Here is a 25,192-nt window from a genome sequence, read left to right as displayed (position 1 = left end):
TCAAGGCTTAACAACCAATCAAAAGATCAGCAGGTTAATCAATAATAAGTCCACCTTTTGTTCTCTTTGGTTAATGTTCTGAGACACACACATTTTCTGGGGGGTATACTTACAGTCCCAATTTCAGGCACACTTTGTCATTATCATGACATAAAACAAAAGGGACCACGGGTATTGTAACTTTTCCTTCAAAATTGCTTTATTTATTCCCATATTTTTTCCAAGCAAAGTTTTTTTTAGAATTCCTTTTTATATTAATGTAATTAAAAAAAGATAAAACTTGGAATCTTTTTTGTCTTTATGAACAAGCAAGAAAACAATGTTTAGGAAATAACGAACATAAAAGAATCCCTGCACAATAACACTGTAAAAAAAAAAAAGAAAAAAAAAGAACCAAAGCATTAGAGTGGAATCAAACACCTCTAGTTTACAGCTCCGCACATAAGCAACAAACTCTCTCTCTCACTCACACACACACACACACACACACACACACACACACACACACACACACACACACACACACACACACACACACACACACACACACACACACACACACACACACACACACACACACACACACACAGCAGGGTGTCGTCAGGTTTAGTTTAGGTGTGAGGTGAGGTGGAGAGTTTTAGGGTGTAAGCTCACACTACACAGCGCAGCCAATATTCTCATTTGAAGGAATGGGAAACACCATATAGTGTGCCATTCATACATTTCTCGCACACACACACACACACAGATTTCATTCAAAGTGACGTTTTGACAGCATGCAGTGCAGTGGTCCTCTCCACGACGGTCCAGTGTGTCAACAATACTGATTTCCAAATTCCTCCACTCGTTCCAGTCAAACATATGTTTCATCTACGCCGCCATCGTCTGCTCTGACACACTAACATGACAACTCAGAGAAGATCTCTCTTCTCGAGTAATTCCCACTGGTGTTTCACTGGTTAGCAGATATGTGTCAGTGGGTCGTCGTAAATCATTTGTGTTGTATGGAAGCCCATTTTACTAAGACAAAAATATGATGGCTTAAAATAAAGTCATACTTAATATTCCATACTTTTTCTTAAAAAACGTGACTTTGTATCTCATGTTTCACTCATAATTTTGACTTTTTATCATTTAAATTTGCCTTAGTAAGTTAAAAACAACTTAATCTAATATTAAGTTTGACTTAGCAGGTCAAATTTTAGATATCTGATCTACTAATCACTCACTCACTTTTTATGCCATAATTTTAACTTTGGAAATAAAATTAGTGTCAAAATGATGAGATCAGGCAGAATTAAAAGCAGCAGCAGCGAGTAAAACGTTTGAGCATTTTTATTTTGATCACCGCCAACTTTTCATTTAGCTTTTTTTTTTTACTTTGCCTGGCACAAATGGGCCTCCGTACCGAAGAGCAGATTCTGAGAAACAGCAGCACGTTCGGACGAACACGCGAGAATTCGCAAATAATTCGGTGTCGCATTGAACTTCACTGAGGATGAAACAAATTCTGAGGTCCGAAAGGAAACCAATATTGATATGCAATTAAAAGAAAGCCTCTTTTTTTTCCTTTCATCTCAGCGCAGGAACCAAAACTCACTTCCTCTGTTACTTTCCCAGTTTTCATGGAGTATTGGAATAAATGTAACTGCGTCTTCAAGGACAAACGACAACAATAAAAGCACTGGACGCAGACATTCAGCCGCCTCTCAGACACTCACACCTGCTTCCAGAATACATTCTGTACAAAAAGCAACCCTGAGTCTCGTCAGTGGGACTGCTCACAGCCTCTCCTGCTCTGCGTGGGATCTCTGCTCTCATTCGCTGGTCCACCGCCCAAACACACAACACTGGTCCCTTTCTCCAACAAACTCCTTCAGGTGGATGACTTTCACACAAACACACACACACGCGCACACACAGGTGATCACTCTTTTTTTTGTTGTTTTTTTGCTTATTCGTGGAATCGTGTTGGCGTTTCTGTAGCTTGACATGAGGAAGGTGGAATGGAAACCCTCGTCATGACAGGAGAGCGTAAAGATGAAAGGAAGGGGGCTGAAGGGGGGGGGTGTTGGGCATGACGACTGACGCTGCAGCCAATGATAGTCTCTCGTTTTGGGGCCCGTGCCCCCCAGAGCTCGTCCCCCCACCCGCAGCCGCCGTCGTCTCCCTTCACTTCTGCATGATCAGTTGCGTCTTTAACGCTGCGTTTGCCCCATCAGGAGTAGATGGTGATGACTTCGCTTCCTCCACCTCTGACCAACAGGACGCGCTCCAGTCCTTCAGTCAGAACCTCGAGGAACTCCATGTCTGGACGGCACGTTCAGGAGGATTCTGTATGCAAACGTATCATCCCTATATGTGATCGTCTCGTCTGTTAGCTGCTGTTTTGTTGCAGAATGAGAGCTTGAATGAAGCGTGTTTTATGATGGTAAAATTACTGTTTTTGTAAATGGTGTCTGTTGAGGACAGTGAAGTGCTCCAGGACACGTGGAAGTGAAGTGCCACAGATTTCAGCAGCATTGAACATGATTAAGAGTTTAAAATGGCTCTTAACTGCAATATTTTTGGACAATATTCATAATACAGCAGATTAAACTGTGCTCATTTTTTACTTTTTTTTTCCTCTTAAACTCGTCGACTAGTCAAAGCTTAAAATGTAATTTTCTGTTTTGAGTCTAATCGCTCTGTACTCTATTTTACTCTATTCTACTCTTAATTTGATGTCATACACGTGTTTTCTTTGAGTTTATCCGTACTTCTCTCTGTCCTTGCGCTGCTGTGACCTCATGTTTCTAAAGCTATTCGAGCATCAGACGAGCGCTTCTGCTGACGCATGCTGGCAGAATTCAGTGGAACCAGTGAAAAAGTGAAACTCAGAGTGAAGGATACAGTTCTCGTCTCCCTCCGTGTTCCTGGGGGGTCCCGGCATGTTGAGCAGGACGAGCCGGGCGTCGTGGGACTTGTTGACGATGACCTCGTTGAGCTTGACGGCGGTGTGCATCCGCCTGACGTTGGAGTGGTCCCTGGGGGAAAACGAGACGCATTTAATTAAAAGGATCACCAATCAGAGAGGACCCCGCCCTCCCTCAGGTGAGTGCTGTTTCCGCTCACGGCCTGATGCTGAGCATGTCTCTGAAGCCTTCGGGCGTGGAGCAGCCGGAGTGCGTGGCTCTGTACTGCGACGTCTTCTCTTTGGTCCAGGTCATCTGAACTCGTCTGTGGTGCTCCGAGCTGCCGCCGCCGCCGCTGCTCACCGCCCTGTCTCGCTCTCCGCCGTCGGTGTCGTCGTCATCGTCGGAGCCGATGCTCGTCAGCCGCAGCATGGAGTTGCGGTCTTTCACCAGCTGGGCCTGGTTTGATACAAAAGCACAGGAAACATGTTCTTTCTCATCTCACCCTGTTTTCTACCGTATTTCCAGGCCTCCCTCTTCTACATCACTGCTCTCCCTTCCCCGACTCCTTCCTCCTGTCCCTCCTGTCCCTCTGTACCTGTCTGTCTCTGTTCCCTTTGGAGGTGTTGGAAGTGTGGACTCCGGTACTCCTGTACCTGGGGGAAAGATACACCTACAGACAACACAAGGTCACCTGAGCTAATACAAACACAGGCTGCGTCTACGCTAGCAGAAGCACTGGAGGTGAACTAGAGGGACATGACGCCATTAGTGGTTAACTTCCTGAGAGGACCCGAGTCAAATGGCAACAGAAAAGCCGGTTTCATGATTAAAAAGCAGCACATTTGACCCAGATCAGCATGGATTAACTTGATTACTAGACGAACTCTAAATTGAATCCTTCAGATAAAGAACAGAGTGAGTGAGTGTCAGATCTGAGCTTAATGATCCTTTAGCTCGACCTTTCCACCAGAAAGGTCAAAGGTCAGATTGACCTTTCTAGTGACCCAAAGATTCTCATTCATTTATCGGTGCTGTGATGCAGTCTGACCACATTTTCTGTCCTTTTCTGAAGGATTCAGGAGGAACTCGCTGATCTACGGTCGCTATGTCTACGCTGCTCTACATCAGACAGCTGATGCTTTACTACTGTGCACGCAGTAAACTTACATCATCAAAACTCCAGCGTACCCGCTGAGGAGACCGGTGGGAGAGGAGAAGACATGGATTCAACAACAAAGCCGAGCGAGGTTCATGTCTTCTCAGGTTCCACCTGAGCGTAATGCACCTGGATGCGACTTTCAGAAGCTAAATTCTGAGTGTTAATGGCCAATTTCACTCTGGTTTCATGTCTGAAGGATCTTTAAAGACAGATCATCTCCAGTTTGCTCATACTTCTGATTCCAGACCATCTTGCTCATTTCTCCAAAACAAGAGTTTGATGATTTCTTTTCCTCTGATTTTCAGGAACTTTTAGCACATTGTTTTTGTACATACATCTGAGACAACAGGACCATTTGCATAAAATAGTAAACCACTTTTTACACACTTTTACAATAACAAAGCTTTTCTTTTAACCAACAGATGCACACACAGAACTTTCCACAGCTATCTTTAAAGCGGTCTCGACAACATCGTCCACAGTTTAAAATCAAACTGATGAACTCACAGCCGGCCATAACCACTGACCTCACCTGAGACCTTGTAGCTCCACCTGTCTGTGGCCTACTGCTGCTGCTACCAGGATTTCCCTGATAAAATGATGCATGACAGTCATAAGCAGATCAGACGGGTAATATCACAGCTGACTTTGTACACAGCTGATGTTAATGATGACCCAACTACAGCAGGCGGATCGCTTAAAGCAACGTTATGCAATATTTTTGCGACTTCGAGTCCCAACAGGCCTTTGAAACGAAGGTAAAATAGTTACATATTGTTGCTTTAATACCACTTTTAATCCACCACTAGGAATATTAAACATGGAGTGGAAACTTAAAAGTGATTTCAGGTCTTTGACGGTCTACATGCAACCCTACGCCCCGCCTTCAAACACGACCTGAGCTCACCTCTCTCTCCCGGTCCGATTTAGAGAGTCGCATCTGTCTGAGCATCTGAGACCTCTGCTCCATCATCAGGGTCCTTTCGTAGGTGTATGCGCTGATATCGCTGTCGTGCTGAGAGGAGACGAGAGAGACAAGAACACAAAGACGAGCATGAAGGAGATTAACAGCTAAAGTGGATGTCAGCGTGAATGAACGCTGCGACCAGAAGATACATCGATTAACTGGAGTGCTTTATATTTTGGTCGTCTGCCTGTCAGGTAGCTAACGCTAGCTAGCAGCGTACCATCTCCACTACTTCCACCTCGGCCTCGATGCGTAGGTGATAGAGGAAGGTTGCCAGATCCTTCTTCATCTGGATGGAATTATCCTCCATCTGGGCCACCGTGAAGATTCGCATCCCACACTTGCGCCACACCTGAGCAGCAGAGCATATTCAGGCGAAGCAGTTAGCATGAGGGAGAGATATTAAAAAATGGGCTGAAAGGCGGGAAAAAGCCTGCTCGTGCCTTGTGTTGGCGCAGCAGGAAGGGCAGCAGCATGAGCATCCCGCCGTCATGGACGATCCACCAGACGTCGATGTAGCCCTCTGTGCATGGCTCACTGTTGCTGGGGAACAGGGAGATGTTTTTGGGCACCAGCAGGGCCAGGTGGGCCGCCGTGGTCACCCGCACTGTGTCTGGAAGGAAGAGAGGGGGCGCCGTTAGCCTGCAAACTCTGAGCTTATGTGGGAAAGAAAACATTTCCGCTCTCTTCATAGTACTTTGACTCACTGATGAAGGTCTTCCAGGCCTGGGGGTCCTCGCTTTGCCTCCAGGCGTGAGGCCAGCCCATCACCACCGTGTTGGGTTTCATTCCTCCGAGGCCGCTCGACTGGATCATGTGGCTGATACCTTCACGCGGCTTCTGAGCCACGATACACTGACAGAAGCCCTTCACACGCTCCTTGTCCATCAGGTGCTTCAGAGTCTGAAATGGGACAAACAGGGCAGAGGGCTCATGGAAGGACTAATCGATGAGTAATGCCTGGGCCAAGACACGGCAAACACACATGAACTGACCCTGACAGCATGTCCTGTCATCACTGACTTCCTGCCATCTGAAGGTAACTAAACCTGGAGCCTCCACACGAAACACAAACTCATCCGTTTGCACAAAAACGCTGCCAAGACAGAAGCTCCCACCTGCTCGGCGGCGAGGGCCTCGCCGTAGCTTTGCAGGAAGTTGCCCGAGACGACCGTGCCAACGATGGTCAGGCCCTTTCCCGCCTTCAGCTGGCTGGCGAACGTCAGCAGGCGAGGAGACTTGACGTGGGCGTCCTCGTCCAGCTTTAGTAAGACCAACACCTGGGGCCTGCAGAGGAGCGGGCGAGAAGAATCACATGAATATACTGTGTAAATCTGTAGTTGTAACTACTGAATGGCATGTGTCTGAGGTTTATGACGGCGGTGCAGTCATGATGGCGGCAGAAGCAGGCTTCAGCTCCGTACCTCCAGTTTTTGGTGTGTGGTGGTCCCTCCTCCAACCTGAGGAGGGCATAGCGGGCAGCGCTGAGCGAGAGACCGCGGATCCCATCCCCCCACTCCTTCTCTGCTCTGATACACACACACATACATGGAAACATGGACTATATAAAGATATATAATAAAGATATATACTGTGCACAGTGTGGCCTCCCTAACACACACACACACACACACACACACACACACACACACACACACACACACACACACACACACACACACACACACACAAAACACAGATGACTCACACCAAAAATAGACGCAGATGCTTGCAAAAACACTAAACACACACTTTTACACACATCACTCTTGACCATGCTGTACATGTACAGCATGCGGGGGGGAATACATCTCCATGGCAACATACCCGTGGTACTCAATGTACTTGTAGATCATGCCGGCGATCACCATGGCAACGATTGCGTAGTACCAAGAGGATATGAACATGAGCGCCAGGCAGATAGTCATCCCCAAAAATGACAAGGTCCTGGACACACCAGAGGCACAGATCAGGGTTTATACGTGTGTGTGTGTGTGTGTGTGTGTGTGTGTGTGTGTGTGTGTGTGTGTGTGTGTGTGTGTGTGTGTGTGTGGTAGTACCAGTGGTAGTAGGAGAAGCGCGGCCTCCAGTTGGGCGTCCTCAGGAGGGTCTGCAGGGCACAGGCCAGGTTCACAAACAGATAACACATCAGGAAGAACCTAAAGACACAAATTCCAACAGTGAGATACGCCCTAAACACACACACACACACACACACACACACACACACACACACACAGAAAGACACACACACGCGGGCTACCATGTCTCACATTGTGAGGATGGGGGCCACCAGGTCCAGAGAGGCGATGAGGATCCCGAGCTCGGCTATCAGCGCCGTCAGCAGCAGGGCCCAGGTGGGCTCCCCATTATCCTTCCCATGACCGAACACCTGGCAGGAACACACACACACACACACACACACACACACACACACACACACACACACACACACACACACACAGAGGAGGGTAAAAATATATACAGAACTTAAACTGTGTGTGTGATGTCTAATGTTTCAGGCAGTTACGTTCCAGCTGTGGATCGTTTGTAAGTTATTTTGTCAGTTTGAGTCCCGGTGAACGAATGTTTGCAGCTCTAACCCGCAGGAAGGGGATGATGTTGTCCTTGGCGATGGCCTGCAGCAGCCGGGGGGCGCCGGTCAGCGACTGGAGGCCTGCGCCACATGTTGAGAAGAAGGAGCCGATCACGATGACCCAGGGGGAGGGCCAAGCCAGAGTCCCCACCACCAGATTCCCTTTCACAGAGTCTCCAAACCTGCAGGAGGCAACAATACCAACACTCAGAGCTTTCAAAGCAGCGGACAAAAGAGTCAGATACACGAGCAGAGGTACTGACTTGTCTCTGAGGACCACCCCGTCGATGCAGGCGCCGAACAGAACAACGCTGCTCAGGTCTGGATGGACGGCACTCAGGAAAACAACACATAGCAGCCCAGCAGTCAGATCAAAAAAAAAAAGAGCAAACAATTGAGCTAAAATCATAAAAATGATGAGACCAAAAAAATGAAATTAGCTCCCCAACACTTTGTTTGGCAGATGGTTTTTTTTAACTCTGCGCTGAGATCGTAAACTGACGTGGGACAAAAATGTCTGAACGGTCCTTTGAGCTGAATTCGAGTGGCTGGAAACCGGATCGCGAACAAATCGCGGAAGGATACAGACGATGGAGGTGGTGAGGATGGCGAGAATGGTTCCGATTGGGATGGAGCGCTGGGCGTCTTTCAGATCTCCCGACCGGTTGGAACCAGCCATGATTCCTGAGGAGAAGAAGAAAACCGTTCAGATTGTTGTTGTTATTTGTTATTTACGGTGCTTAGACGCGACAATATTCTTCAAATCTTGTAGAAGAATCCACCTGTTTTGAAGTGAAATCAAACCGAATTGCGCAGAGTTTCATGTCTTTGTACAGAGCAAAAAGAAGAACACGGTGAGCTGATGCAGCGGATCCAGCAGCCACAGCTCCAACACGAGTGAATCAATATCACCGCACTCCTGTTATGTTTACATTTCTTATGTGTTCCTATTTCTGAGTCGGAGCCAGAAATAAGTGCGTACCTGTGACAGAGGGGAAGAAGATGCCCACCAGCAGCGTGAAGGAGGTGGTGATGTCGGCGAACACGTAAGGCTGATGAGTGGACGCCGGATGTGCAGCGAGAGAGGAGTTCAGGGAGCCTTTCTCCACCACGTCCCCTTTGCTGAGGTAGGCGCTCCACAGGTTCTCTGTGAGGAGGAGATCCAACGAGCGCTCGTGAGTGAGTGAAAACAGCTTGAAAACAGGTCGGGTATGTTAAAATTTACCCGCCGCTGAGCGAGGGTCTGCTGCTGAGGCAGACAAAAATCACAAACACACGCTCTACCTGAAATGATCCCGCTGGCCAGGCCGGGAATCCCTTGAATCTGGGAGAAATTGTTGGATGTGAAGTATTTGTCGCAGGAGGCGTTGAGTTCGGGGCCCTCGCAGAACTGCTTCCAAAGATACGTGGTCTTCTCCACCAGAGCAGGGGCAAGGCTGGGGTCAAAGGTCGGGCCCACGGTGATGTTCTCTGACGGGAGGAATGCGGTTTGTCAAGAAAAGCGAGCGGGCAGACACGAGAAGGCCAATGGCGGCAGAGCGCACTCCTACCGTAAACAATGGTGAGGTTGGCGTCGGCGCTCTCCGCCGGCTCTTTGATCTGCAGCAGGACGGTTTTGGCGCACTCATTGTCGTCAATTTCGTGGCCGCTGATGGTCCTGTTTCCCAGCATGCACACGCTGCGGAGGGAAAAGCCCATTGGTCAGTGGAAAGCGCCATGGTTAAAAGGATCGGGATTGGAAACGCTTGACCGGCACTCACGGGAAATTCGGCGGCTTGAAGGCGGAGACGAGCGCTCCGATGTAGATGGAGATGATGGAGACGATGACGCACGCCAAAAAAATGGAGGCCAGCTTGTTGACGTACTTCACGCCCACGAAGACCAGCAAGGACATGAGGAGGAGGCAGATCGAGCCGTAGACCCGCATGTTGTTCAACATGGCCGCCCCCTCGCCTTCGGGCTGCTTCGACTCAAAAATAGCCGCCTTAGGTGCGATGTACATCTGGAGGGTGGGGGGGGGGAGACGTGAGACAAAACGCGACAGAGACGATGGAAAGATTTTGGTTTGATTTCTATGTAACTGTTGATGAAATCCTGGAGAAAGAGGCGAAGATTAACCCACCAGAAGGATCTCGATGGCTCCCAGGATGTACATGGCTCCAGCGAAGGTGGTGCCCAAGTAGAAACACAGGCCCACCGCCCCCCCAAACTCCGGACCCAGAGAGCGACTGATCATGAAGTAGGCGCCTCCCGCTGGAGGGGGAGGAGAGGGAAGGAGGAGGAAGAGAGAGAGAGAGAGAGAGAGAGAGAGAGAGAGAGCGGGGCGGGTTGTGTATCAGGGGAAGAGGTGGAAATGGAGAAGGAAGGAGGGTAAAGTGAAGAATGACAAAGGGGGAAAATTAAGGACAGATCGTAAAGGACGGAGGAAGAGACAGATGATGGACAACAAGAGGACATGGGACACAAAAAGGGGGGGGTGGATGTTAGTAACATGTTAGGAGGTAAAGAGAGAGAAAAGAGGACAGGTGATGAGAGAAGTCATCCTATGCTTGAAGGAATAAGCATATTGTTCTACACGACACACTGGAGCAAGAAGACAGAGGCAGTATCCGCAAGCGACTCGCTACTGTTTCCCGCCTCACTCGAAGTACAAGTACTGCATCCCGGGGACAGCCTGGGCCGTCTTCAGGGCTCGGATGCTGCAGTTCTCGAGCTGTTTTATTTGGGCAAAGCTCTGCAGCAGCTGCTTGTGTTTCGGCGACTTTTAACATTTAAGAGCTTTGGCTTCTTTTGTCTTAAGTATATCAAAAAAGTCAGTAAGGTATCAACAAAAAAGCCGATTTTTAGACCGAATTGACATTTTCATTAACTGCAAGCTGCCCTGCAACAGCCCGAAATGTGCACACGGCTCGTACTCCAAGTGAGCTTCAAACAAACAGTGAACTTTCTTTGCCGATACGGTTTGAACCCGTTTTTAAAACAGAGCACATGAGGGAATCACACAGTAAAGAAACTACGAATTCACTACAAATCAGTGTTTGGTTTCCAAAATGCAACCCGTTTAACAAAAAGCTGCGTGTGCATTAGACAAAAAGGACAAAATTAAGGTTAATTATGCAGAAAAATGGCCGCATGAATGTGATGTTGCAGGTTTAAACATGCTTAAAACTGCTCTGGGAAGCTTTCTACACGTCACTGATCGGGTGAAGGAAACTGTTCCGAGCTGTATTCAGGAAGCCAAACACTTCTGATCACTCCTTTACGTTAACTACATCCAGACAGCATCCTCTACCATCTGAGGTGAGATGGTGAGAGAGCACGAGAGCTGGAAGCTGCTCGGTGAGAAAGAGACAGCATGGAGTGAAATGATGCCAAACAAGACGTGTTAGATTAACTCTCTATGTTACCGAGGGTTTCTCGCTCTACGCTCAGCTACCGAAATGTCACATGCCGGTGGAAAAGCCACACTACTTTGACATTTGGGATATTCGTCAAGAGGCGTTCCAGTGAAAGGTAAAGTCAATGGCGGATAGATAATCCGGGGTTTTATTTTAAAATGCGTGTACAGACAGACAGGGAGAGGTAGACAGAGGGGGAGACAGGACAAACAGAAATGACACTCATTAGAAAAACATGGATTTTATCAGAGCTGCCGCAGCTGGAGGACAAGCAGGACAAAGCACGGGAGAACAACCTGGAAAAGTCACATGGACGTGCTACAGAGCGACATCTGGAGCGACTAAAGCATCTAAAGCTGCGGCAGAAGGCGCAGTTAGCGGACTCTGGCGTGCTCCGAAATCAAGCACCGAACCGCTCACTTCACATCTGCACCAGAGTCAAAATGTGCTCTGCACGCCGTTTCACTCTCACGTCTAACTCTGCGAATTAAGGGTTCATTTCCACCAAACCAGAGTCGATCGTTGGAACAGCGGAAAGACAAAACCAGAAGGTTTCGGTGAGTTTTATTTCATTTGTGTCGAGTTTGAATCCTAACTAAAATTAGCGTTTCTGTGAATGGAGTCTGGTGGCTCTGCTGGAGCGATACGGTGGCCGTTTCTGGTTCAACAAAAAGGGTTTCACTCTTTGACAAACAGGTCCATCTACGTGGGGACGCTCTCGTGGGGACACTTTCAGTGGATGCTCACTGAGAGATTACACTCGACACGCACGGCTGCTGGCGTCTCGCTCAGTACTGCACCGATTTTAAAAACTGTGGCGCCCATTAGTCACATGGACGAACAAACATGGGAAACTAGGGTCCATAAACACAGATAGCATTTGAGCGGGACGTGTGGACAGGCACCAGAAACTCCAACAAAATGCTGCTGCATGTTCACCTACACTTTGCACACCTGTACGAACGTCACATTTCCTTTGGGCAGAACTTCGATTAATCAGGATCGGCTTTACATCAGTGTGATGACGCCTTGTCATTTGTCAGCTATTTATTTCAGTGCAGTAACCAAACACACACATCGCCCTCTGCTGACTCTATTTGATCTATTAAACGTCCCCTCATTGGATTTTCAGAGCGTTTTCATCTCAGCTGTACTCTCCTCTGAGCAGTTAACTCCTGTAACTACGGGATTTTTTCATTTAAAGTTGAAGATAAAGAACAACGCTTCATCTAAATGACCTCAAATTCAGATTTATCACTGATTTATCCATCTGGTTCCAAAATTTACAATTCTAATAGATCAAAACCACCTCAACCATCCACTAATCCATCTTGTCTGGATTATTTGATCAAATTAAAAATCATGAAAAAAGCCACCACAAAATCTTTTGCTCAGTATGATCAGCGACCAGAAAAGAAAATGACAAAATATTAATTCATGAAGACATGAAGCAAAGAAAGCCTGAACCTGCTGGACAGGTTGATAATAAACCGTTAATTATCAGTTAGCTCTCTAATCCTTTGCTCATCATCAATCACTCCCAAGATATTACACTGAGAGTGTCTCTACTCCAGCTGTGCTGTGTAAGATTACTTTTCAGATTATTCATATTTAATCCACCTGTGTGGAAAGAATAAAAGGAAACGAGTGAAAGGTGGAGGAATACCTGGTACAACTCCGTTAGTGGCGATAGCACTCATGGATATCGCCGTCAACATGGTCTGCAGAGAGACAGAGAGACAGACAGACAGACAGACAGACAGACAGACAGACAGACAGACAGATTTTAGTCAGTTTAGGGTCTGAATTTCGTCTCTAACGGAGCCGAACAATCAAACACTCACACAGCAGCAGCATATGAAGACGATGCAGAGGCCCTGCAGGATCCCAGCACTTCCCACCACCCAGGTCAACCGCAGGAAGAGGATGACGCCGAAGATGTTCTGGAGGCAGGGCAGGTAGACGCCCATGAACGTGCCCATCTGTGGCGACTGGAGGGCAGATGGAGCAAAGAGTCAACCAGCGATCAGCGGACGACTGACAGCAGCGCTGTCCACACCCACACCACCACCACCACCACTCAACACCACCCAACACATCAATCTGCACCGACTTTAAACTGAATTAATTTACAGAGAAATCTGTATGAGTGAAACAGCTTTCAATACTGCCGACTGTATTTCAAAAACTGTTAAATTCCACTTAATTATCTGTAGCAACCTTTTATCCATTAAGCTAATTGTTTCAATTACTTTAAGCAAACTAACCTCCTGATTATTCCAACCAATTACTCATCTTAAATGTAGTCATAAATGACTTTTAGCTACGCTTTACAGCAGTTCTTTGATAACCATTTTAACACTGTTTATAAATCACCTGTGGCTAATCACATCAGCTCCTTATAAATCATCTGTTAGCTTCTGCAGACTGCTTGCCTGCAGCTTAATTCTACTCTCACTGTCCACTGAGCTCAGACAAGGACTTAGCCTCTGGGGACAAAGGCCAGTGTTTCAGCTACCTGGACCAGGACTTTCCTTCCATGCAGCAGTCAACGCTTGCAGTCCAGTTAGCAACTTGAGAGACATTTTGGCTAATCTCTACAGACAGATATGTGCTTATGAATGCAGACGGATTTTTAAAAAAAGGACAGTAAAAAGCTAAATCATCATCGTCATCATCATCATCATCAGGTTTTGATCTTTTATCTCAGGCAAAGCGTTACGCCTCTGACTCTCCAGGCTGACTGCTAGCATGCAACCAAAGCCTGCTTGAACGTGATTGGTCAATAACAGAACAGAACAAAGCCACGTTCTTGTCCCTTGCCTCCAGATGACGCATTCATATCTGTTTATAGAGATTATCTGTGGTGTTACAGGTGCTTCAGGGCGTGAGGCCATTTCCTAAACAGAACAATGTGAAAATGTCTGTTTAAATATATATTTTTTCAGTTTAGACGAGCTGCTCCACCCCCCCCCCCCCGGCACTGCGGATGCACCTCGGATGGGAATCCCTGCACTTCACCACCCTGAGGCGCCACGCTCATGCTAACGCTTACACCGCGTGGCCAGAGGGGAAGATTAAAAATGTTTTGGTTTCCCGGCCGTCTGCTGGAAAACGCGTCCGATCCTGCAAACGTGCACTCAGAGCGGGGAGGAGACGGTGAATTACTCTGAACCGCCGCAACAGACTGTCTTATCTAGGCCAGCTGGCTCCTTATCAGGGCAGATCAGGGTCACATTCGACTGTACGTTCACTTCCAGACGCTGAGTCAAGAGGACGACAGCGGCAGATAAAATATGTCTATGACAGTTAGCTGATGAATGAAGGTGCTCGTTTCTTTCATCCCTTTTATTCCTTTAGAAAAACACGCTCACTGGTAACCGTACAGAAGCCACACAGAGGCACGCTTTAGCTTTGTGCAGGCGGCACGAGGCTTCTAGAGAAGTATTTAACTTCACCAGGACGGATCACTGTGAGCTCTTTGGAGTTGGATCAGACTCTTATGTAACAGACGCTGTGGGGGGGCCATCTGTGTGTTATGTGCTGCTTCTTTTTACCACCAAACCCCCTTCATCACTTTCTAAAAAGACAGTCCGGCGCACCTTGCTGGCTTTCTTCTTCTCGCCGATGCTCTCGGCCTCCTCGTGCTCCTTCGCCCCCTGCGTCAGGTTGGTGTAGTTGGCCAGGCGGCTGAGCAGAGACGACACCTTCGGCCGAGTGTCCATCTCCTCCTGCGGTACGAAAAGAGGGGAGAATTGGGGTGGAAAGAGATAAAGAATGGAGGCGGACAGTAGACGAAGGAAAGCGGAGGAATGAGATAGCCGGGGGATATGGAGGGAGGGTAATAAGAGGAAAGAAGAGAAAGAGCAGGGACAGGGCATAGAAATGACAAGGAGGCATAAAGAAGGGAGAGGAAGTGGAGCGAAGAGGAGCAGAGATGGAAGAAAAAGGGGATGAGAAGCACAGAGGACAGAAGATGAGACATAAAAGAGGAGGAACATGAAGGCAGAAAGAGGCATTTTGAATGAGCGAACTTAAAAATCTATAAAAAACTGAAGTGATCTGCACCCACCAGCCAAACGCTGGTTTATTTCTGGCTCTGGTTGAGCAGACACCATTTGGAGGTTCTGTTTTTAGCCAGGCGCAGTACAACACAAGACAAGCTGAGTGATTTCCACCTCTGATGGAACATCTCTCTAACGAACAACAGTTTCGGAAAACGACTTTGAGTTTCGAACCTCAAATAACGCCAAGTTTCTGTCGTAGAAGTCATCGTCATCCACCCCGTGAGTGTTGTTGATGTACACGCTGGAGATTTTGGAGTTTCCATCACCTAGACACAGAGGAAGAGGTAATTAATGAAAGCGAAAGCAGGAAATCGTCTTTAAAGATCTGCCTCCCAGGTTTTCCCGTTCGGCCGGCGGGAATGAACCCTGAAGCCATCCGTCCTGCTCAGTGAGCCTGAGCCTCATTGTTCCCCACACACAGACTCCACTTGGGCCGCAGCCCGGGCACACCAACGCCCGCCAAAGTCTATCTGGCAACACATTTTAGCATTTTTATTTTTACCATCTTATCTATCGGAGAGCAACACCACCCGCGGACAGCCTCCCCTCACGCTGCCTCGCCTGTCCGCTGACAGTCTGGCATTCCCTCCTGCGAACGCACTGACTGTGTCGCCCGTTTAACAGAGAACCTACTTTGTTAAAGTTAGCCGGGCGAACACAAAGGAACAGAAAAGGGGAGCAGAAAAAGGGCGAGACAAGACGGCGTGGATGCAGCGCGAGGGAAAAGCAAGGTGAGGGAGGAAACAGTAGAGCAAGGTGGAAAATCAAGAAGTGCTAAAATGCTGACATGAGAAATAACGCAACTCAAAGCTCATACGGGCACCCGACTGTTTAAGTCACCAAGTTTTGGCGGCGTCAAGCCTCACTCGCGCACACACACACACACACACACACACACACACACACACACACACACACACACACACACACACACACACACACACACACACACACACAGTTTGATGTCACGGCCACCGTGTCGCCAGTTCAGTTCCGCTTCAGTCAGCACAGAGCACTGCATCAGCAGCTCCTGAGTCAGCAACATCGCTTCCCTCCTGCTCCGCCGCCCTCACGCCAACGGCAGCAAAGGGCCACATGCGGCGTCGCGCTCGGCGCAAGGACACTTCTAACACGGCAGGACTGGACCCACACGAAGCACGGCTCGTTTCGTTAAAAGAATATTTGTATATATGCTGCAGTGCTCTCTTCTAAAGCTATTAAACATGAAAATTAACCTCATGCAATCATGTGTGGATGCAGCAGACAAATGCAGAGTGCCAGCCTGTAAAAACATGGGCTGAACTGCTCTATAATCTGATGTGACGGGGGACAAGCGTGCTTCTTCTTCTGCTTTTCAAGCCTCTGGGAAAGCTGGTGAATCCCAAACTGCATCGGCCAACTTTCAGGATCTCAGCAGCGAACGGCGGCCGGTTACGCGCTGAGAGAGCGAACAGCCACGTAAAGATGAAAATAAATAAATAACAGCATTCGGCTTGTGGGTGGCAGCTTCCCGTCCTGTGCGCAGTCCTTCGTTTGGCCAAAGATAGCGAGTGTGAAACTGAGTCCACACCAGAGAAAGCAGCGTGCGTGTTAATATTCAGAGGCTGAAGCTGCCGCGGTGGGAGAAGATTAACTCACAAGCTACCTTTGCTAATTTGTTCCTCAAAACTTTCTGATTGGCTGGTCTGACGACATGTTTACTGTCTGTCCTTCGTCAACACATGCTCTAATGCTTACTGTAACAATAACAGAGCTCTTTGCATATTAAAGACCAAAAAACAAAGGTGTTTTGGGTAAACACAGATACACATCGCTGCATGTAAACAAGCAGATAAACATGGGATCTCCCCCTGCTATGTTCAAGGCCTACTCTGCTGATCAGGACGGTCAGGAATCAGACAGATGACGACAGCATTTTAAGGATGTCAGCAGTTAGTAACTGCGCTCAGCCGGTCTGACCGGACGGCGGCCTGGTCGCACCAGCTTCCCCACCACGCCGTGCAGGCTGGGAGCTGACGCACCGGCCTCTGAGCTAAATCTGACGACTTGAAGCAGAGCTTTGGTCGCAGCACAGGCCTTGAAAATACGCAGGACACTACCCACAGTCAACTTACTGCAGAGGAAAAGAGCGTCCTGTCCTCTGTAAACACCTCAGCTTTAACTCGGGGGAGCCCAGCTGTCTGTTTGTGTTTGTGCTCCCTGAGAGAAGCCCCCCCACCTGAGATTAGCACAGCTGAGCACAAGGCCGTTTTATGTGTGTGTGAGCAACCAGTGAAGCAGAAAGCTACTGGAACCAGGTGTGTGTGTGGACTATAAGCTGTAAGCACATCAAATTCAGTAGCTAACTTTATTGGTGTCCAAAACGTAACGGATCACAGAGCATTCGACCTCTCTGAAAATAACCCTCCACTTTTCCGCCCTCCTTTTTCCTCCTCAACGCCTTTTGGGATCTTGACTCATTCACTTCAACAGCAGCATTTCTGTTGTCGGCGGGCCGTTCTTCTATTTTAGCCGAGACGACGGCTGTGCGGTCGTGCCTCTGCATAAACAGCCGCAGTATCACACAGCCCGATCAAACTCAATCGGATTAAGCGGCTCCATTTCTATTTATGGAGGCTTATTAAACAACGTGGGGCATCCTCGCTACTATGCAAGCACTTGAGTGGATCAGCGTGGCTAATGCAGTTACATCTCTCCACGGTTATACCCCCCTTGTTGATCCTGTGAATCAGCGCAGCTATTCTCGAGCGCTTCCAGAGAGTGAATTAAGGCACGACAACGGCACAGTCAGAAGGAAACTATTTCCAGCTTTCCTCCCATTGATCACCTGGATTCCCGCGTCACGTCAAACTGGACCTACTGGCTGTACATCTGTACCTGTTAGTCCACGTGAAAAGGTTGCTGCTGTCAGCTCTCATGAAGTAAAGACCTGAATGGCTGCATGCACCCTGTGGGCGGGCTGATGACAGCAGCGGGGGAAGTGAAACCTCCATCATGATCACAACAGGCTTACGACACTCCTCTCATTGTTCTCTCCGTCTGCACTCAGCTGAGCTGTTGCTCCTCTTGCTGTTAAACCCCCCCAAAAGAGTAAAACTCTGACTAAGACAACAAATGGAGAGCTTTACGGCCCAGACGGCCATAAAACGCATTTACAAACGCACTGTTAAAGGTGAGACGTGCGTGAGGACAGGTCTAAAAATAGCACTTCTCTTTTTCTGAGAGGAGTGGGAAAGCGAACGGCGACTTGTCGCTCAAAACGCAGCCTGTCTGCTGCTCAGGAAGGCGTGACGTGACGGGCTGACAAGTCTCAAACACGTTAAGCTGTGGATTCACTGTCTGCACCCGAGTGGCGGGATCAGAGTGACAGGTTGGTATGCAGACTGGGTGTGTGATCTGCTTTTCCAGTCGCTTCACAAAGCACGAACGCGCTGAATGGAGCATATTTCCAACATGTTACCTCTTGTTAAAGTACACCTTAACATCATAACACATTACGTGGATGTGTGTGCTCGTCACCTTGGTCCACGCTGCTGTGCTCCGGCGTGTCGGCCCCTCCTCCCGTCGTCACGCCCCCCGACGCCTCGCTGAGCGGGTCACTTCGATTGACGCTCTCCCTGGAGCCGAAGCGCACGCGGGCGCCGGAGCGGGAGCTGATGTCGGGCGACGTGTCGGACAGCCCCGGGAGGTCCTCCGCCTTGGTGGGCGTCACCGTGAAGCGCACTGATGCCATGGCAACTCGCTTGGAAGAAGTAGAAGGGGAGGGGCGTTGCGTGGGATGCAGGGAGATAAGGATGGGGTCGGGCGGCGGTCAAGGACTAGCTAACGGGGCTGTGCTGACCTGAGCTGAGCTAGGCTAGGCTAGCTGACGCTGAGGTGACAGCGGCCTCTACAATCTGTTCTTTTGCTGCTGCACTTCTCCATCGAAGCAAAGTGGACGTCCGCCGCCGGGCATGTGAAAGAAGATCGACCGCAGGCCTCTGAGTGCCGACCGGTGTCAATAATCTGTCTGACTCAGTCTGAAATACAGTGGATTTATAAGTGATGCATACACAGAAATACAGATCCTTTAAGATAAATATGTGAATATGGAGAGCAGCACTTTCAAGCAGCTATCAGAGATGATGAGTACACAAACAGCTGAGATGTGTCTGTCAAGCTAAATCTTTTCCCTTCTTCCCATCAAACGGCAGTGAAATCTTTTCCGCCTACTATACGTCTCAATACGGACTATGGCTCAGGACAGCAGTCACATAACGTGTCAAACTCGTTTTCCTCTCTGCCGTTTCTCAAGTAAACACGACCAAAATTTGTCTTGACTGCACTCGGAGATAACAACGTCTGTCTGCTCGTAGCGCCCATCCATCAGTGGTCGCGATCACGGCGGGGAGTGAGGAAGAGGATGGGAGAGAAACGAGAGAGAGGGAGAAAAAATGAAGATGAAGTTAGTTAGACAGCAAATAACTGGCTTACACGTTTACAGCATTACAACACAGTATTAAAATGTAAGCACGCTACATGCACGGTGAAGTTAAAATTAGGAAATGCAGCACTAATCTCCGTATAATTGTATGGACCGCATGCAGTCTACATTTCACAATTTCACCACGTCTCATGAGATCTTCTGGTCGCACGGTCGTGGCTATCAACAAGCATTTACGTAATGTGGTTATATGTAAAGGTAATCAGTTTAACGCGGTTTTACAATGCTTGCTCTGGAGTGCTATAAAAAAATGCATGCACAGTAGAGAAGTGAAAAAGGAGCTCTGTAACTCCAGTTTATGGCTCAAAGCTTTGCCTAAAATCAACAAATGCAGGCTCCAACACGCCTTTCTGCTCAGTAGAGAGGTCACCTAAAAGCGACTCCTCTGATTACACCTTAGATTTCACTCACTTTTCTGCCCAAACATTCATTCTTCAACGTCCCGTTAAGTGCGTATCTTTTTACAGTGAACTAACCGAGCTGAACTAACTCCAGGGACATTCAGACAGGGGCGTTATCCTTCAACAACATGAAAATGAAGGAGGTGTAAAACAATAACCAGTATGAACCACGCTGCAGGTGCAAAGTCAACCACGCAATCCGCTCCCGTTATCCTGGAGACAAAAGTGACACGGCAGGTGGATGCAGGCGAATCGTTGTTTTACCTCACTTCATAATTTAATTATTAAAAGGAGAGCGGTTCCAACCGGTTGTGCCAGTAGCTGCTGGCTGTTTTCTCCCACTGTGCATGCAGAGACACGGCACAGTTCTCCGCTTTACAACGCCGCCCCCCCTCGCACGCCCTGTCTGTCCACGCTCACAGATGGACAGGGGACAGACAGCTCACTCGTCCTCCACATTCAGCAAGGGCAGCCTCTCCCTTATTGTCTTCACAAAGTTCAGGCCACGTCTGGCCCGACTCAGCGGGGGAGCCGAGGCCTATCCCAGCATGCATTGTGTAAAAGGCTTGGGAAACACCCCAGAGAGGTTATTAGTCTAGACAAACACATTCACAATTACAGCCAATTAGGAATCTCTTAGACAGTTTGACGGGATTTCTTTGCAATGAACAAGGAAACCAAGTACCAACCCGAGGAGAAGATGCAATCAGCTCAGATCTAAAGCCACACTGCTCATATACAAATGTAGTAATACATCCTGGTGCAGTTAAACATAGCACGCTATCAATAAACCGGCGCAGGGATCGCAGCTCAGTCTCTGTGATACTGAGACGAGGGTGTTTCCTTTTCTTGACTGCAGACATTTGCTCCCTTCATCCTGCCACTTATGTGCTATTTCAGCAGATTTGGTTACTATAAAACTTAGGTTTCCACTTCCTGTCCACTTTCAGTCCAAGCAGAGATATCAGAGCATAACGCGGCGCAGAACACTTTGTTCTCCCTTCTGGCAGCCCGGCTCTGATTTTTTTGCTTTTTTAGGCGGCTCTTTTTGCATCCCAGAGGAGAGTTTTTGTGCTCCGTTACAGACGTCATGCTGTATTACTAACTGTTGTCTTTGGAGCAGCTGCAGAGCTGAAACCAGCACGGTGTGATGTGTTTCTTTGATTCTTAAGGGTTTGCTTCCCCAGATCTCTTTAATAAACACCCCACTGTCCTTAGCTGATGTAAAAATCAATATCAGTGATATGCAGGAGATATCACCTGTCACAAGGTGATCAAGCACTACCTGTCACATTTCCTAAAGGCTGTTTTATTGATGAAGGTGTAATGATTGTCTGAAGTTTTATCTGAATTTAATCATCAATAAATGGCTCATTTAACACTGAGTTCACAGCGTTTTATCGTCAGCTATCAGAGGGGAAGAACCAGATCCTGTAATTTAAACTACCGCATCAAAGCATCAGGATTCACAGCCAAAACAATGCTGCAATCACCATTAATAACGAAGTATTAATTCAAAATAAGGAAGTAACGTGCTGCTGATGACCATGGGGGCACACGTGAATGCAGCTGTAATCAATACGATACAGGCAGAAGCATGTAGCCAAACACGCCTTAATCAATTAGGACAAATATCGTTTAATTAGGGGCAACCGGCAACTTAAGGAGAGCTCAGCTGACGGTGATGCTCGCTTGCTAACCGCCGCTATGATGCCATCTAAGCCAATTAAGCTAGCCATAATAATTCTGGCTTGAACCGGTCAGTAAACACCTCCCGATATTAATACACAGACAGAGCTGGCGTTGTAATAAATTTATGAGCGGATGTCGTTTCGACCAAACCTCAGACAGCGTTTTCCGTGACAAAAGGAATGCGGCATCTGTCTGAAGCTGCGGTTTCGGGGCTCAATTAAACGCATTTTGAAACCGGCTAAAATCAGAAAGGCGCGCAGTTTGGGATAAACCGGCGGAGTCATTAGCCTGTTATTGACAAAGTTGTGGTTTCCGTTTGAATTAATCATCACATGATGAAGGGCGGCGTATCAAGCCCTGAGCCATCAGTTGGGTGGCTACAGGTACACGGAGGTTGTATCGGGTGAGGTGGTCGCTGCCGTTTCGATGCGCTCGGCGCGGCTAGCCGAAGCTAGCATTAGCCAGAGGTTAGCCATGCCGCTGATTAACTCCGCGGAACCTCCAGCTATTTCACTGACAGCGACGAATGCGCACTGAAAACCTCACGCCCTGCGTATTAGTCACATAAAGCGCATACCTGGCTCAAGTTTCCTTTGAAGAATGCTTCCACCATATGGCTGTTTTCCGTTACATCTGGAAAGATTTGGCTCCTCTCCCAGTTTCCCTCGGCACTTTATTTTGTCCAAGCGACCCAACAAAAAACATGCGACTGAGCCTGGTAGGTCCTATTTCCCTTGCCGTCGGTTCAACGGTTTACGCATGCGTAATGGTGAAAAAGTTGACAACGCTGACTGGGAACTGTAGTCTTTAAAGACCACGCCAGCTTTTCAGTGCTACCTTCTTAAAATCTATTACGTTTAAAAAAAAACTGCACTCGAGTACAATTTTGACATATTTGTACTTAACTTGAGCATTTCCATTAAAATCTTTATTATAGTTTTACTCCATTTCAGATTGAGTTTTGTGCTCTACTACATTTATCTACCTACTTACTATCTAATTTTCAGCAAAGCAGTACTTTGATTTTTAATAGTTTAGTCATATTTTTCTTATAATACTTTTGTACTTTTACTTGTATGGAGTATCTTTTCATTGCTGTATTGGTACTGAGTACTTCTTTCATTACTGTGACATCCACAGAATATAAATGTGTACAGAATGTGTATTTACAGTATTGCTTGTTCTGAGATACTGTTTCTTCTTGCAGACTTTTGTGGCATTGATTCTTAATATGAAAAAAATATTTAGTTTGACCTTTGGATGTGTATTGACTGTGTCACTCAGGAAAACAGTCATTTTGTGGTAAAGCAGGAGGATCAACAAGTCACATGTTTTAAAAAAAACTTCCTCATGACTTATGAGTCATTTCATATCATTCAATTGAATCAACAGTCATCAGAAAATCTGATGATTTTCTAAATGTAACACCAGTTTCCCCCTTTTATCATAAATTAATTTAGACTTCAGTGACAGTGGAGGAGAGCACTGCTGGAAAATCTCCCATAGGTGTTAATTTGGGTTGCAATCTGGTGACAGTGAAGGCCACAGTATTTAATTCATGCTGCTGTCAAACACAAACAATTCACTGAGCTCTGATTCTCCACTCATTTTTTTAAGGTTTTAAGCTTCCCATCTGGATTTTATACACAGAGACAACCAACTACAGGCCATCAACCAAACATTTATTAACTAAACATTTATTCAGCATGAAAACACAGTTAGAAAATTAACTTTAAATGAAAAACCATGAATGTCAGGAAATTACGGTAGATAAAAAGAAGACCAACAGCTGATGTCCAGTGCATGAACAGTCCCCTAAATGTGATCCATGAGCTTTGGGTCCTCACTGTACTTTCGTAAGCGGGGAACCTGCATGTGTGTTTTACTTTCTGCTTCACAGTCCCATCTTCACCATCATCCCTCCATCTCTCGCCTCTTCCTCCACCACGCTTTCACAGAACAGGTCTGGGCTGCTGGGTGAGCAGAAGGCCGAAGCGTTTCTTCACCGTCACCCGGTGTCGGGAGAACTTGTCGTCTGGGGAGAAGCGGGCCGGGTGGGCCGAGCTGGTGGGCTGCTCATCAGGACCAACCTTCTGTGGTGATGAAGAAGGAAAAAGAAAGCCACACAGCTCAGTTGATTTCAGTGCTGGGAGATTTTAATATGATAAAAGGCATTTTTAGATAATATCTCCAACACATGCTAAGTTTCACACCCATGCAAACGCTGTCAGAAGTGACTGCAGAAATTGTTCTGCAACCAACTGGACAACCTCTTTGTGGCCTGTAGTTTAGTGTACTGACGTCCTGACGCATCGAGAGGCTTAACAATAGCAACACACATTAAATACGTGGCAACCTCAAAGATTAATTTCATAAAATCACACTAAGTTCTTGTGGTGTTAGCAAATATCTTTTCAGCTGACGTGGTTTGCCTCAGGTCTAAAACCCTGCAAGACACCCTGGTGTGGTAGAAGTCATGATTACAGAGCGGAGGACAAATCAGAAATAGCAACATATTGACAGGACCAAGTGGTTCTACATGAAGGCAATAACAGTGAAATCAGTTTTACAGATTCTGCGAGTTGCATCCTTTTTTTGTGAGGACAAACTTGGATTCTGGTAACTTTTGATGGCTATTCCATTATTCAGGATGTGCAAGCAAGCAAAATATTTTAAACTGGAGTGATCACATCTTTAAACACAAGACGCAGCCTCTGTTATCAGACTGCCTGAGCTTATTTAATCCGACGTTAACGCTTTCTGCCATCTGAGAGAGACTAAACAGAACTGGTGACTGGAGCTTTGAATGGCTGATAAAGGTCTTATTTAAACTACACGTTTGGTGTAAGGAATTAGCCACAAGCTAGTTTACAAATAACGTGTATCAACGTTGAGTTAGAGCTTAAAGAGTTAGTTTCATTGCTTCAAATAAACCATAACATACACTGCACTAAAATTTAGCAATTTTAATAAATAAATAGGTGTAATCAGAGGAAGAATGTTAGCTATGGATAACGTAAACACAACACTATCGTTACCTTCAGGGTGTAGACTCTGTCCCCGTTCTCATTCAGGTAAAACTGCAGAAACATGTCGACGAAAACTTGTTTCAAAGCGTCAAAAAACAACAAAAAATGTCTCAATTTCGACAAAAAAACTCAAGGGTTGCGAGTTACACGCTATTTTTCCTAAAGCCTCCACGTGTGGTGAAGTTTCTCGTCGCTCAGAAAGTAGGGCGGATATCCGGTTTACATATCAGGGCGCACAGCATCCTGGGAAATGGGGTTTCTTAACGTAACAACCGCTGCAAAGTTCCGACTTGCATTTAATAATATCTGATAAAAAGTTGATACGTCTCTGAAGTATGTAATGAGGTTTTTAACATAAAATACCAATATATGATGTTAATATCAATAAAATATGATGAAATGTGTTATTTTTTAATTTCGCCTGCTTAAGAAAACAGTAAAAAATGGATGAAATAAAACATTGATTAGGCTTACTGGCTCCTCTCCATCTCAGTTCTACCAAC

The 25,192-nt window shown here is 47.1% G+C and overlaps 2 protein-coding genes across 7 annotated transcripts; both read right to left on the bottom strand.

Moving 5' to 3' along the window:
• Nucleotides 1-182: 182 nt before the first annotated feature.
• On the bottom strand, nucleotides 183-22,371 carry LOC139351050 (solute carrier family 12 member 6-like). Of its 6 annotated transcripts, XM_070992695.1 has the most exons (29): nucleotides 22,238-22,346; nucleotides 18,604-19,429; nucleotides 15,256-15,350; nucleotides 14,620-14,748; nucleotides 12,862-13,008; nucleotides 12,684-12,738; nucleotides 9,742-9,872; nucleotides 9,380-9,621; nucleotides 9,170-9,297; nucleotides 8,904-9,089; nucleotides 8,602-8,766; nucleotides 8,205-8,303; nucleotides 7,883-7,940; nucleotides 7,627-7,801; nucleotides 7,297-7,415; nucleotides 7,084-7,182; nucleotides 6,851-6,970; nucleotides 6,448-6,552; nucleotides 6,142-6,310; nucleotides 5,731-5,926; nucleotides 5,467-5,636; nucleotides 5,244-5,375; nucleotides 4,964-5,071; nucleotides 4,589-4,645; nucleotides 4,065-4,088; nucleotides 3,493-3,567; nucleotides 3,115-3,353; nucleotides 2,893-3,026; nucleotides 183-2,310 (listed from the first exon to the last, which is right to left on the bottom strand). In XM_070992695.1, exons 2-29 carry the CDS (start codon nucleotides 18,815-18,817, stop codon nucleotides 2,219-2,221), a joined length of 3,663 nt encoding a protein of 1,220 aa, XP_070848796.1. In that variant the 5' UTR covers nucleotides 18,818-19,429; nucleotides 22,238-22,346; the 3' UTR covers nucleotides 183-2,218. The 6 variants fall into 6 exon arrangements, with proteins under 6 accessions (XP_070848796.1, XP_070848798.1, XP_070848797.1 ...); XM_070992697.1 differs by lacking the exon at nucleotides 3,493-3,567; XM_070992696.1 differs by lacking the exon at nucleotides 4,589-4,645.
• Nucleotides 22,372-23,325: 954 nt separating this feature from the next.
• nop10 (NOP10 ribonucleoprotein homolog (yeast)) lies at nucleotides 23,326-24,907 on the bottom strand. Its single transcript, XM_070992694.1, has 2 exons — nucleotides 24,699-24,907; nucleotides 23,326-23,753 (listed from the first exon to the last, which is right to left on the bottom strand). The coding sequence occupies exons 1-2, from the start codon at nucleotides 24,750-24,752 to the stop codon at nucleotides 23,613-23,615; spliced, it is 195 nt and encodes a 64-aa protein (XP_070848795.1). The 5' UTR covers nucleotides 24,753-24,907; the 3' UTR covers nucleotides 23,326-23,612.
• Between the last annotated feature and the right edge of the window lie 285 nt (nucleotides 24,908-25,192).

This window comes from Chaetodon trifascialis, chromosome 23 (assembly GCF_039877785.1).
Source record: "Chaetodon trifascialis isolate fChaTrf1 chromosome 23, fChaTrf1.hap1, whole genome shotgun sequence".
NCBI lineage: Eukaryota > Metazoa > Chordata > Actinopteri > Chaetodontiformes > Chaetodontidae > Chaetodon > Chaetodon trifascialis.
This window is presented reverse-complemented; position numbering and strand designations above follow the sequence as displayed.